This window comes from Oncorhynchus clarkii, chromosome 10, assembly GCF_045791955.1.
Source record: "Oncorhynchus clarkii lewisi isolate Uvic-CL-2024 chromosome 10, UVic_Ocla_1.0, whole genome shotgun sequence".
In the NCBI taxonomy this organism is placed as follows: domain Eukaryota; kingdom Metazoa; phylum Chordata; class Actinopteri; order Salmoniformes; family Salmonidae; genus Oncorhynchus; species Oncorhynchus clarkii.
This window is the reverse complement of record NC_092156.1, coordinates 8,781,477-8,793,976: the sequence shown is the minus strand read 5'-3', so window position 1 is coordinate 8,793,976 and position 12,500 is coordinate 8,781,477. Positions and strand designations below refer to the sequence as shown.

The 12,500-nt window shown below is 48.8% G+C and overlaps 1 protein-coding gene across 1 annotated transcript in view; it reads right to left on the bottom strand.

Annotated features, from left to right (window-relative positions):
* The window catches only part of LOC139417976 (teneurin-2-like), a 343,240-nt gene that overhangs the window by 36,009 nt on the left and 294,731 nt on the right, over positions 1-12,500 (bottom strand). The window contains exons 9-11 of the mRNA XM_071167012.1: positions 12,092-12,287; positions 1,813-1,914; positions 489-683 (exon numbers count right to left, since the gene is read on the bottom strand). Coding sequence (XP_071023113.1) covers positions 489-683; positions 1,813-1,914; positions 12,092-12,287 — 493 coding nt within the window. The remainder of the gene's footprint in view (positions 1-488; positions 684-1,812; positions 1,915-12,091; positions 12,288-12,500) is intronic.

Here is a 12,500-nt window from a genome sequence, read left to right as displayed (position 1 = left end):
GTAGTAGTAGTAGCAGTAGTAGTAGTAGTAGTAGTAGAAGTAGAGAGAATAGTGAATATATTTGAAGCAGTGAATATGATGAAAGACAGGAAGAGAACAACGGCCATTACTGCTGTCTTTTTCAGTCTCTTTCTATAATTCGAACTCTCTCTACTCCTCCATCACGGTCTCCCTCGCTCCCTACTACCCCTCTCCTCTCTTCAACCTACTTTTGGCTCCAACTTCACTTCATCCCAGCTGAGCGGAAACCCATCAGAACACAATTGAATGAATCAGATCCAGGGCGATTCTTTAAAAGCCGAATCAATAAAATAGATTCCAATCCCTTAATAAAGCTTTTGAAGTATAAAACCACTGCAGTCTCATCCATTCTGAAACTTAATATGGCACTAAAGTAGAGACAATTGTGTGTGTGCGTGTGTATCCGAGAGTGTGTGCGAGCGAGTGTGTATGTGATTGGGATGAGCTCTATATTCAAGCATTTTTACCTTCCTCACAGGCGTCGCCACGGTAACCGGCGGAGCATGTGCAAGAGCCCTCGGAGCAGGTGCCGTGGCCGTTACACTCTGGGTCGATGCACTGGCCCACTGAGACATCACACTCTGGACCCTTCCATCCACTGTAGCAGATACACAGGCCCTTGTCATATTGACCATTCCCACTGCAGAGGACTGGGCAGGCAGCTAGACCAACGTAGGAGAAATGACAGACACATCGGGTAAGACAAGGTGCAAGACGACTGCTTCGCGTCCTGTTCTATTTTTATATATGGATTAGTTATGTTGAGATTGTCATATTGGACATGACCCTTTATGAGTTTCAAGATAGGGGGTCAAATATTCAATATTTTAAACTGGGTGGTTCGAGCCCTGAGTGCTGATTGGCTGAAAGCCGTGGTATATAAGACCGCATACCATGGGTATGACAAAACGTTTATTTTTACTGTTCTGATTACGTTGGTAACCAGTTTATAATAGCGTTAAGGCATCTCTGAGGTTTGTGGTATATGGCCAATATACCACAGCTAAGGGCTGTGTCCATAAGAACAGCCCTGAATGCTGATTGGCTGAACGGTTAAGGGCTGTGTCCATGCACTCTGCGTTGTATATATGTATAATATACATATACAATACCTATAATATACCTATAATATATACCTATACAATACCTATAATATATACCTATACAATACTTATAATATACCTATAAAATACCTATACAATACCTATACAATACCTATAATATATACCTATACAATACCTATAATATATACCTATACCTATAATACTATAACCAAATATATACCTATACAATACCTATACAATACCTATAATATACATATAATATACCTATGCAAAACCTATACAATACCTATAATATACCTGTAATATATACCTATACAATACCTATAATACTATAACCAAATATATACCTATACAATACCTATAATATACATATAATATACCTATGCAAAACCTATAATATACCTATAATATATACCTATACAATACTTATAATATACCTATAAAATACCTATACAATACCTATACAATACCTATAATATATACCTACCTATACAATACCTATAATATACCTATAATATATACCTATACAATACCTATAATATACCTATAAAATACCTATACAATACCTATACAATACCTATAATATATACCCATACAATACCTATAATATACCTATAATATACAATACCTATACAATACCTATGCAATACCTATGCAATACCTATAATATACCTATATAACATACCTATCCAAACCAATATAATCTAGGAGATAACAAAGTTGGTACCTTTGGCACAATCCATGCCATGGAACCCTGGGAAGCAGTGGCACACACCCGACATACACTCTCCGTTTCCATGGCAATTCTGCGGGCATTCTTGCACTGAATCTAAAATTGAACAGCAAGGGTTGAAACAGGCAAGTTATTATTAGAACTAAATCCTGTATATATGAATATATTATTTTAACCAAATAAATATGAATATATTATTATAAAATCCAAATATATATTAATATATTATTATAACCAAATATATATTAGTATATTACTAAAACCACATATATATTAGTATATTATTATTAAATCCAAATATATATTAATATATTATTATTAAATCCAAATATATATTAATATATTACTATAACCAAATATATATTAGTATATAATTAAATCCAAATATATATTAATATATTATTATTAAATCCAAATATATATTAATATATCATTATTATAACCAAATATGTATTAATATATTACTATAACCAAATATATATTCATATATATTAATGATTAAATATTATATACAATAGAGAAGGATGTGATTGTTCCCTCTCCTTCTCCCTCCTCTAATATCCCTCTCCTTCCCCCTCCTCTAATATCGCTCTCCTTCCACCTCCTCTAATATCCCTCTCCTTCTCCCTCCTCTAATATCCCTCTCCTTCTCCCTCCTCTAATATCCCTCTCCTTCCCCCTCCTCTAATATCCCTCTCCTTCCCCCTCCTCTAATATCCCTCTCCTTCTCCCTCCTCTAATATCCCTCTCCTTCTCCCTCCTCTAATATCCCTCTCCTTCCCCCTCCTCTAATATCCCTCTCCTTCTCCCTCCTCTAATATCCCTCTCCTTCCCACTCCTCTAATATCCCTCTCCTTCCCCCTCCTCTCTTTATCCCTCTCCTTCTCCCTCTTCTAATATCCCTCTCCTTCTCCCTCCTCTAATATCCCTCTCCTTCCCCCTCCTCTAATATCCCTCTCCTTCCCCCTCCTCTAATATCCCTCTCCTTCCCCCTCCTCTCCTTCCCCCTCCTCTAATATCCCTCTCCTTCTCCCTCCTCTAATATCCCTCTCCTTCTCCCTCCTCTAATATCCTTCTCCTTCTCCCTCCTCTCCTTCACCCTCCTCTAATATCCCTCTCCTTCCCCCTCCTCTAATATCCCTCTCCTTCTCCCTCCTCTAATATCCCTCTCCTTCTCCCTCCTCTAATATCCCTCTCCTTCTCCCTCCTCTAATATCCCTCTCCTTCCCCCTCCTCTAATATCCCTCTCCTTCTCCCTCCTCTAATATCCCTCTCCTTCCCCCTCCTCTAATATCCCTCTCCTTCCCCCTCCTCCAATATCCCTCTCCTTCTCCCTCCTCTAATATCCCTCTCCTTCTCCCTCCTCTCCTTCCCCCTCCTCTAATATCCCTCTCCTTCTCCCTCCTCTAATATCCCTCTCCTTCCCCCTCCTCTAATATCCCTCTCCTTCCCCCTCCTCTAATATCCCTCTCCTTCCCCCTCCTCTAATATCCCTCTCCTTCCCCCTCCTCTCTTTATCCCTCTCCTTCTCCCTCCTCTAATATCCCTCCCCTTCTCCCTCCTCTCCTTCCCCCTCCTCTAATATCCCTCTCCTTCCCCATCCTCTAATATCCCTCTCCTTCCCACTCCTCTCTTTATCCCTCTCCTTCCCCCTCCTCTCTTTATCCCTCCTCTCTTTATCCCTCTCCTTCTCCCTCTTCTAATATCCCTCTCCTTCTCCCTCCTCTAATATCCATCTCCGTCTCCCTCCTCTAATATCCCTCTCCTTCCCCCTCCTCTCTTTATCCCACTCCTTATCCCTCCTCTAATATCCCTCTCCTTCTCCCTCCTCTAATATCCCTCTCTTCTCCCTCCTCTAATATCCCTCTCCTTCTCCCTCCTCTAATATCCCTCTCCTTCCCCCTCCTCTCTTTATCCCTCTCCTTCTCCCTCCTTTAATATCCCTCTCATTCTCCCTCCTTTAATATCCCTCTCCTTCTCCCTCCTCTAATATCCCTCTCCTTCCCCCTCCTCTCTTTATCCCTCTCCTTCTCCCTCCTCTAATATCCCTCTCCTTCTCCCTCCTCTAATATCCCTCTCCTTCTGCCTCCTCTAATATCCCTCTCCTTCTCCCTCCTCTAAAATCCCTCTCCTTCTCCCTCCTCTCCTTCACCCTCCTCTAATATCCCTCTCCTTCCCCCTCCTCTCCTTCACCCTCCTCTAATATCCCTCTCCTTCTCCCTCCTCTAATATCCCTCTACTTCTCCCTCCTCTAATATCCCCCTCCTTCTCCCTCCTCTCCCTCCCCCTCCTCTAATATCCCTCTCCTTCTCCCTCCTCTAATATCCCTCTCCTTCTCCCTCCTCTAATATCCCTCTCCTTCTCCCTCCTCTCCTTCACCCTCCTCTAATATCCCTCTCCTTCCCCCTCCTCTAATATCCCTCTCCTTCTGCCTCCTCTAATATCCCTCTCCTTCTGCCTCCTCTAATATCCCTCTCCTTCTCCCTCCTCTAATATCCCTCTCCTTCTCCCTCCTCTCCTTCTCCCTCCTCTAATATCCCTCTCCTTCTCCCTCCTCTAATATCCCTCTCCTTCTCCCTCCTCTAATATCCCTCTCCTTCTCCCTCCTCTAATATCCCTCTCCTTCACCCTCCTCTCCTTCCCCCTCCTCTAATATCCCTCTCCTCCAATATCCCTCTCCTTCTCCCTCCTCTCCTTCTCCCTCCTCTAATATCCCTCTCCTTCTCCCTCCTCTAATATCCCTCTCCTTCTCCCTCCTCTCCTTCACCCTCCTCTAATATCCCTCTCCTTCCCCCTCTAATATCCCTCTCCTTCTCCCTCCTCTCCTTCACCCTCCTCTAATATCCCTCTCCTTCCCCCTCCTCTAATATCCCTCTCCTTCTCCCTCCTCTAATATCCCTCTACTTCTCCCTCCTCTAATATCCCTCTACTTCTCCCTCCTCTAATATCCCTCTCCTTCTCCCTCCTCTCCTTCCCCCTCCTCTAATATCCCTCTCCTTCTCCCTCCTCTAATATCCATCTCCTTCTCCCTCCTCTAATATCCCTCTCCTTCTCCCTCCTCTCCTTCACCCTCCTCTAATATCCCTCTCCTTCCCCCTCCTCTAATTTCCCTCTCCTTCTGCCTCCTCTAACATCCCCCTCCTTCTCCCTCCTCTAATAACCCTCCCCTTCTCCCTCCTCTAATATCCCTCTCCTTCTCCCTCCTCTCCTTCTCCCTCCTCTAATATCCCTCTCCTTCTCCCTCCTCTAATATCCCTCTCCTCTCCCTCCTCTAATATCCCTCTCCTTCACCCTCCTCTCCTTCCCCCTCCTCTAATATCCCTCTCCTCCCCCCTCCTCTAATATCCCTCTCCTTCTCCCTCCTCTCCTTCCCCCTCCTCTAATATCCCTCTCCTTCTCCCTCCTCTAATATCCCTCTCCTTCTCCCTCCTCTAATATCCCTCTCCTTCTCCCTCCTCTCCTTCACCCTCCTCTAATATCCCTCTCCTTCCCCCTCCTCTAATTTCCCTCTCCTTCTGCCTCCTTTAATATCCCTCTCCTTCTCCCTCCTCTAATATCCCTCTCCTTCTCCCTCCTCTAATATCCCTCTCCTTCTCCCTCCTCTCCTTCTCCCTCCTCTAACATCCCTCTCCTTCCCCTTCCTCTCTTTATCCCTCTCCTTCTCCCTCCTTTAATATCCCTCTCATTCTCCCTCCTTTAATATCCCTCTCCTTCTCCCTCCTCTAATATCCCTCTCCTTCCCCCTCCTCTCTTTATCCCTCTCCTTCTCCCTCCTCTAATATCCCTCTCCTTCTCCCTCCTCTAATATCCCTCTCCTTCTGCCTCCTCTAATATCCCTCTCCTTCTCCCTCCTCTAATATCCCTCTCCTTCTCCCTCCTCTCCTTCACCCTCCTCTAATATCCCTCTCCTTCCCCCTCCTCTCCTTCACCCTCCTCTAATATCCCTCTCCTTCTCCCTCCTCTAATATCCCTCTACTTCTCCCTCCTCTAATATCCCCCTCCTTCTCCCTCCTCTCCCTCCCCCTCCTCTAATATCCCCCTCCTTCTCCCTCCTCTAATATCCCTCTCCTTCTCCCTCCTCTAATATCCCTCTCCTTCTCCCTCCTCTCCTTCACCCTCCTCTAATATCCCTCTCCTTCCCCCTCCTCTAATATCCCTCTCCTTCTGCCTCCTCTAATATCCCTCTCCTTCTGCCTCCTCTAATATCCCTCTCCTTCTCCCTCCTCTAATATCCCTCTCCTTCTCCCTCCTCTCCTTCTCCCTCCTCTAATATCCCTCTCCTTCTCCCTCCTCTAATATCCCTCTCCTTCTCCCTCCTCTAATATCCCTCTCCTTCTCCCTCCTCTAATATCCCTCTCCTTCACCCTCCTCTCCTTCCCCCTCCTCTAATATCCCTCTCCTCCAATATCCCTCTCCTTCTCCCTCCTCTCCTTCTCCCTCCTCTAATATCCCTCTCCTTCTCCCTCCTCTAATATCCCTCTCCTTCTCCCTCCTCTCCTTCACCCTCCTCTAATATCCCTCTCCTTCCCCCTCCTCTAATATCCCTCTCCTTCTCCCTCCTCTCCTTCACCCTCCTCTAATATCCCTCTCCTTCCCCCTCCTCTAATATCCCTCTCCTTCTCCCTCCTCTAATATCCCTCTACTTCTCCCTCCTCTAATATCCCTCTACTTCTCCCTCCTCTAATATCCCTCTCCTTCTCCCTCCTCTCCTTCCCCCTCCTCTAATATCCCTCTCCTTCTCCCTCCTCTAATATCCATCTCCTTCTCCCTCCTCTAATATCCCTCTCCTTCTCCCTCCTCTCCTTCACCCTCCTCTAATATCCCTCTCCTTCCCCCTCCTCTAATTTCCCTCTCCTTCTGCCTCCTCTAACATCCCCCTCCTTCTCCCTCCTCTAATATCCCTCCCCTTCTCCCTCCTCTAATATCCCTCTCCTTCTCCCTCCTCTCCTTCTCCCTCCTCTAATATCCCTCTCCTTCTCCCTCCTCTAATATCCCTCTCCTCTCCCTCCTCTAATATCCCTCTCCTTCACCCTCCTCTCCTTCCCCCTCCTCTAATATCCCTCTCCTCCCCCCTCCTCTAATATCCCTCTCCTTCTCCCTCCTCTCCTTCCCCCTCCTCTAATATCCCTCTCCTTCTCCCTCCTCTAATATCCCTCTCCTTCTCCCTCCTCTAATATCCCTCTCCTTCTCCCTCCTCTCCTTCACCCTCCTCTAATATCCCTCTCCTTCCCCCTCCTCTAATTTCCCTCTCCTTCTGCCTCCTTTAATATCCCTCTCCTTCTCCCTCCTCTAATATCCCTCTCCTTCTCCCTCCTCTAATATCCCTCTCCTTCTCCCTCCTCTCCTTCTCCCTCCTCTAACATCCCTCTCCTTCTCCCTCCTCTAATATCCCTCTCCTTCTCCCTCCTCTAATATCCCTCTCCTTCACCCTCCTCTCCTTCCCCCTCCTCTAATATCCCTCTCCTCCCCCCTCCTCTAATATCCCTCTCCTTCTCCCTCCTCTCCTTCTCCCTCCTCTAATATCCCTCCCCTTCACCCTCCTCTCCTTCTCCCTCCTCTAATATCCCTCTCCTTCCCCCTCCTCAAATAAACCTCTCCTTCTCCCTCCTCTAATATCCCTCTCCTTCTGCCTCCTCTCCTTCTCCCTCCTCTAATATCCCTCTCCTTCTCCCTCCTCTAATATCCCTCTCCTTCTCCCTCCTCTCCTTCACCCTCCTCTAATATCCCTCTCCTTCCCCCTCCTCTAATATCCCTCTTCTTCTCCCTCCTCTAATATCCCTCTCCTTCTCCCTCCTCTCCTTCACCCTCCTCTAATATCCCTCTCCTTCTCCCTCCTCTAATATCCCTCTCCTTCTCCCTCCTCTAATATCCCTCTCATTCTCCCTCCTCTCTTTATCCCTCTCCTTCCCCCTCCTCTCCTTCTCCCTCCTCTCTTTATCCTTCTCATTAACACCTTTCTTTCCAGTTTTGATCAGGCAGACTCCTTCCCTCGTCACCTCTTACCTCCCTACTGTTCATAATGAGACACATCTAAATAATTAACAGTCATTAAAGTTTTACTGAAGGCTGAACCTGCTAGCCTTTCTATAGCTAATATAATAGTCTGTTAAAATAGAGTTTAACGCAGAACGACTAGTATTTGATAGAAGAATGATCTCGGGCACTATACTGTGTAGGCAGCTCCTGGCGGCAAGTGATACGTGCATCTGTTGAGATTCAGGAATTCTTATTGTTTATCTGTAAACATCCATTAGCAGAGAGACAATTAGCTAAGAAATATAAAAAAATGCACTGCACAGATAATTCAGAATGCCTCTGAGGTGTGACTGTTTAACACATTATTTAAATGATTCAGTAAACTACAACTTCTTAGCATCCCAAATGTCCTCACACCCCTACGTCCTCCCTGCCACACATGATAACCTCCCTAATTGTATTTTAATTTTACCTTTATTTAACTAGGCAAGTCAGCTAAGAACAAATTCTTATTTTCAATGATGGCCTAGGAACAGTGGGTTAACTGCCTGTTCAGGGACAGAACGACAGATTTGTACCTTGTCAGCTCGGGGATTTGAACTTGCAACCTTTCGGTTACTAGTCCAACACTCCAACCACTAGGCTACCTGCCGCCCCCACACTCTAACCACTAGGCTACCTGCCACCCCTACACTCTAACCACTAGGCTACCTGCCCCCCCTACACTCTAACCACTAGGCTACCTGCCGCCCCTACACTCTAACCACTAGGCTACCTGCCGCCCCTACACTCTAACCACTAGGCTACCTGCCGCCCCTACACTCTAACCACTAGGCTACCTGCCGCCCCTACACTCTAACCACTAGGCTACCTGCCGCCCCTACACTCTAACCACTAGGCTACCTGCCGCCCCTACACTCTAACCACTAGGCTACCTGCCGCCCCTACACTCTAACCACTAGGCTACCTGCCGCCCCTACACTCTAACCACTAGGCTACCTGCCCCCTCTACACTCTAACCACTAGGCTACCTGCCGCCCCTACACTCTAACCACTAGGCTACGCTGCCGCCCCTACACTCTAACCACTAGGCTACCTGCCACCCCTACACTCTAACCACTAGGCTACCTGCCACCCCTACACTCTAACCACTAGGCTACCTGCTGCCCCTACACTCTAACCACTAGGCTACCTGCCACCCAAAACTCTAACCACTAGGCTACCTGCCGCCCCTACACTCTAACCACTAGGCTACCTGCGCCCCTACACTCTAACCACTAGGCTACCTGCTGCCCCTACATTCTAACCACTAGGCTACCTGCCGCCCTTACACTCTAACCACTAGGCTACGCTGCCGCCCCTACACTCTAACCACTAGGCTACCTGCCCCCTCTACATTTTAACCACTAGGCTACCTGCCGCCCCTACACTCTAACCACTAGGCTACCTGCCACCCCTACACTCTAACTACTAGGCTACCTGCCCCCCCACATTCTAACCACTAGGCTACGCTGCCGCCCCTACACTCTAACCACTAGGCTACGCTGCCGCCCCTACACTCTAACCACTTGGCTACCTGCTGCCCCTACACTCTAACCACTAGGCTACCTGCCGCCCCTACACTCTAACCACTAGGCTACCTGCTGCCCCTACACTCTAACCACTAGGCTACCTGCTGCCCCTACACTCGAACCACTAGGCTACCGGCCGCCCCTACACTCTAACCACTAGGCTACCTGCTGCCCCTACACTCTAACCACTAGGCTACCTGCCACCCCTACACTCTAACCACTAGGCTACCTGCCCCCCCACACTCTAACCACTAGGCTACGCTGCCGCCCCTACACTCTAACCACTAGGCTACGCTGCCGCCCCTACACTCTAACCACTTGGCTACCTGCTGCCCCTACACTCTAACCACTAGGCTACCTGCCGCCCCTACACTCTAACCACTAGGCTATCTGCTGCCCCTACACTCTAACCACTAGGCTACCTGCTGCCCCTACACTCTAACCACTAGGCTACCTGCCGCCCCTACACTCTAACCACTAGGCTACCTGCCGCCCCTACACTCTAACCACTAGGCTACGCTGCCGCCCCTACACTCTAACCACTAGGCTACGCTGCCGCCCCTACACTCTAACCACTAGGCTACGCTGCCGCCCCTACACTCTAACCACTAGGCTACCTGCCACCCCTACACTCTAACCACTAGGCTACCTGCCACCCCTACACTCTAACCACTAGGCTACCTGCCGCCCCTACACTCTAACCACTAGGGTACCTGCCACCCCTACACTCTAACCACTAGGCTACCTGCCGCCCCTACACTCTAACCACTAGGCTACGCTGCCCCTACATTCTAACCACTAGGCTACCTGCCCCCTCTACATTTTAACCACTAGGCTACGCTGCCGCCCCTACACTCTAACCACTAGGCTACCTGCCACCCCTACACTCTAACCACTAGGCTATCTGCTGCCCCTACACTCTAACCACTAGGCTACCTGCTGCCCCTACACTCTAACCACTAGGCTACCTGCCGCCCCTACACTCTAACCACTAGGCTACCTGCCGCCCCTACACTCTAACCACTAGGCTACGCTGCCGCCCCTACACTCTAACCACTAGGCTACGCTGCCGCCCCTACACTCTAACCACTAGGCTACGCTGCCGCCCCTACACTCTAACCACTAGGCTACCTGCCACCCCTACACTCTAACCACTAGGCTACCTGCCACCCCTACACTCTAACCACTAGGCTACCTGCCGCCCCTACACTCTAACCACTAGGGTACCTGCCACCCCTACACTCTAACCACTAGGCTACCTGCCGCCCCTACACTCTAACCACTAGGCTACGCTGCCCCTACATTCTAACCACTAGGCTACCTGCCCCCTCTACATTTTAACCACTAGGCTACCTGCCGCCCCTACACTCTAACCACTAGGCTACCTGCCGCCCCTACACTCTAACCACTAGGCTACCTGCCGCCCCTACACTCTAACCAGTAGGCTACCTGCCCCCCCACACTCTAACCACTAGGCTACGCTGCCGCCCCTACACTCTAACCACTAGGCTACGCTGCCGCCCCTACACTCTAACCACTAGGCTACCTGCCGCCCTTACACTCTAACCACTAGGCTACCTGCTGCCCCTACACTCTAACCACTAGGCTACCTGCCGCCCCTACACTCTAACCACTAGGCTACCTGCCGCCCCTACACTCTAACCACTAGGCTACCTGCCGCCCCTACACTCTAACCACTAGGCTACCTGCCCCCTCTACACTCTAACCACTAGGCTACCTGCCGCCCCTACACTCTAACCACTAGGCTACGCTGCCGCCCCTACACTCTAACCACTAGGCTACCTGCCACCCCCCAGCAGTACACATCCCCACTACAGAGGTAAGTACAATTCAAGTCATTTAATTGGTTCGATCACTCAGTGTCCCCATGGCGATACGGCAGCGGGAGAGACTCCAACCACTGTGGCGTGTCGTGTGTGGTGCCTCCCCCACGGACCATTTGGAGGTTCACGGAAGCATAAAAGGCAAATGAACAATGAGCAGATTCGTATTAATTTACTAAGAGAGTCTACCGTATGAATACGAAACGCTTGCTTTGGCCTCGTGTATATCAACGTGCGTCTTTAGGCTGGACCTGCACAGGACTCTAGGGAACAGTTAGGAGTAAGAGTTGCCAAGCCGAGCCGTCCGTCTTTTCTCACTTCCTGCTCTCTTTCAGTCTAGCTCAAGCTCCGGTTCTGTTCTGTTTGGTTCTCTTCTCAGTAGCATCCTCCTCAGAGAAGGTTATCATTCAAATTAAAATCTCTAAATCAAAAGATGTTGTGTCGTGCGTTTACTGCAGCGGAGCCCCAAACGTGTGCCGTGTGGACACAGTGCTTCTCTTTGATGGGTGACACCAGAGAGTCATGAATACTACTACATTTCCTGTGGTTTTTACCTCTCGTTTCTTCTCAGCTGTTTCATGTTTGTCTACTGTTCGGGGATGGGCCAACTGTGTGACGGGAGCTGTGTACAAACGGAGAGACACTCCACAGGGATACATCTCTTTTATGACTCAATCTCCATCCAACACTTTTATCAGCGCTCACTCCCGATATCAGTCTCAGCCTATCAGACCAACAGGGATGCAATCCTGGAAGGGTGAATTTGTAAAACTCACTCAGAGGTGTTACTTACTACCAGAATCCTAAATGTTCCGCCCTGGCTTTACAAGGAGAATATAGAAGTGTAAAGCAAAGCAGGTAAATATAACAACAGCACCACACCTAGAGCCACGGTGCTGAAGGAGACAGACTCCTTGTCCTTGCCGTCGTTGTAGAAGGCCAGATGCCAGGTGCCAGGGTCCAGGTACTGAACAAAGATGGCCTCGTTCAGAACCACCGTGTGGATGCTGCGGCGCTCCCGAGGAGATTCCACCACACTCCACTTCTCCTTCCCGTCCAGACGCTCCATGTAGTCATACTGAATACAGAGAACATAGTTAGAGAGGGAGAGAGGGACAACAGAGAGAACAGGGTTAGTGAGGGAGAGAGGGACAACAGCGAGAACAGGGTTAGAGAGGGAGAGAGGGAGGGAGGGACAACAAAGAGAACAGGGTTAGAGAGGGAGGCACACAGATAGAACAGGGTTAGAGAGGGAGAGAGGGACAACAGAGAGAACAGGGTTAGTGAGGGA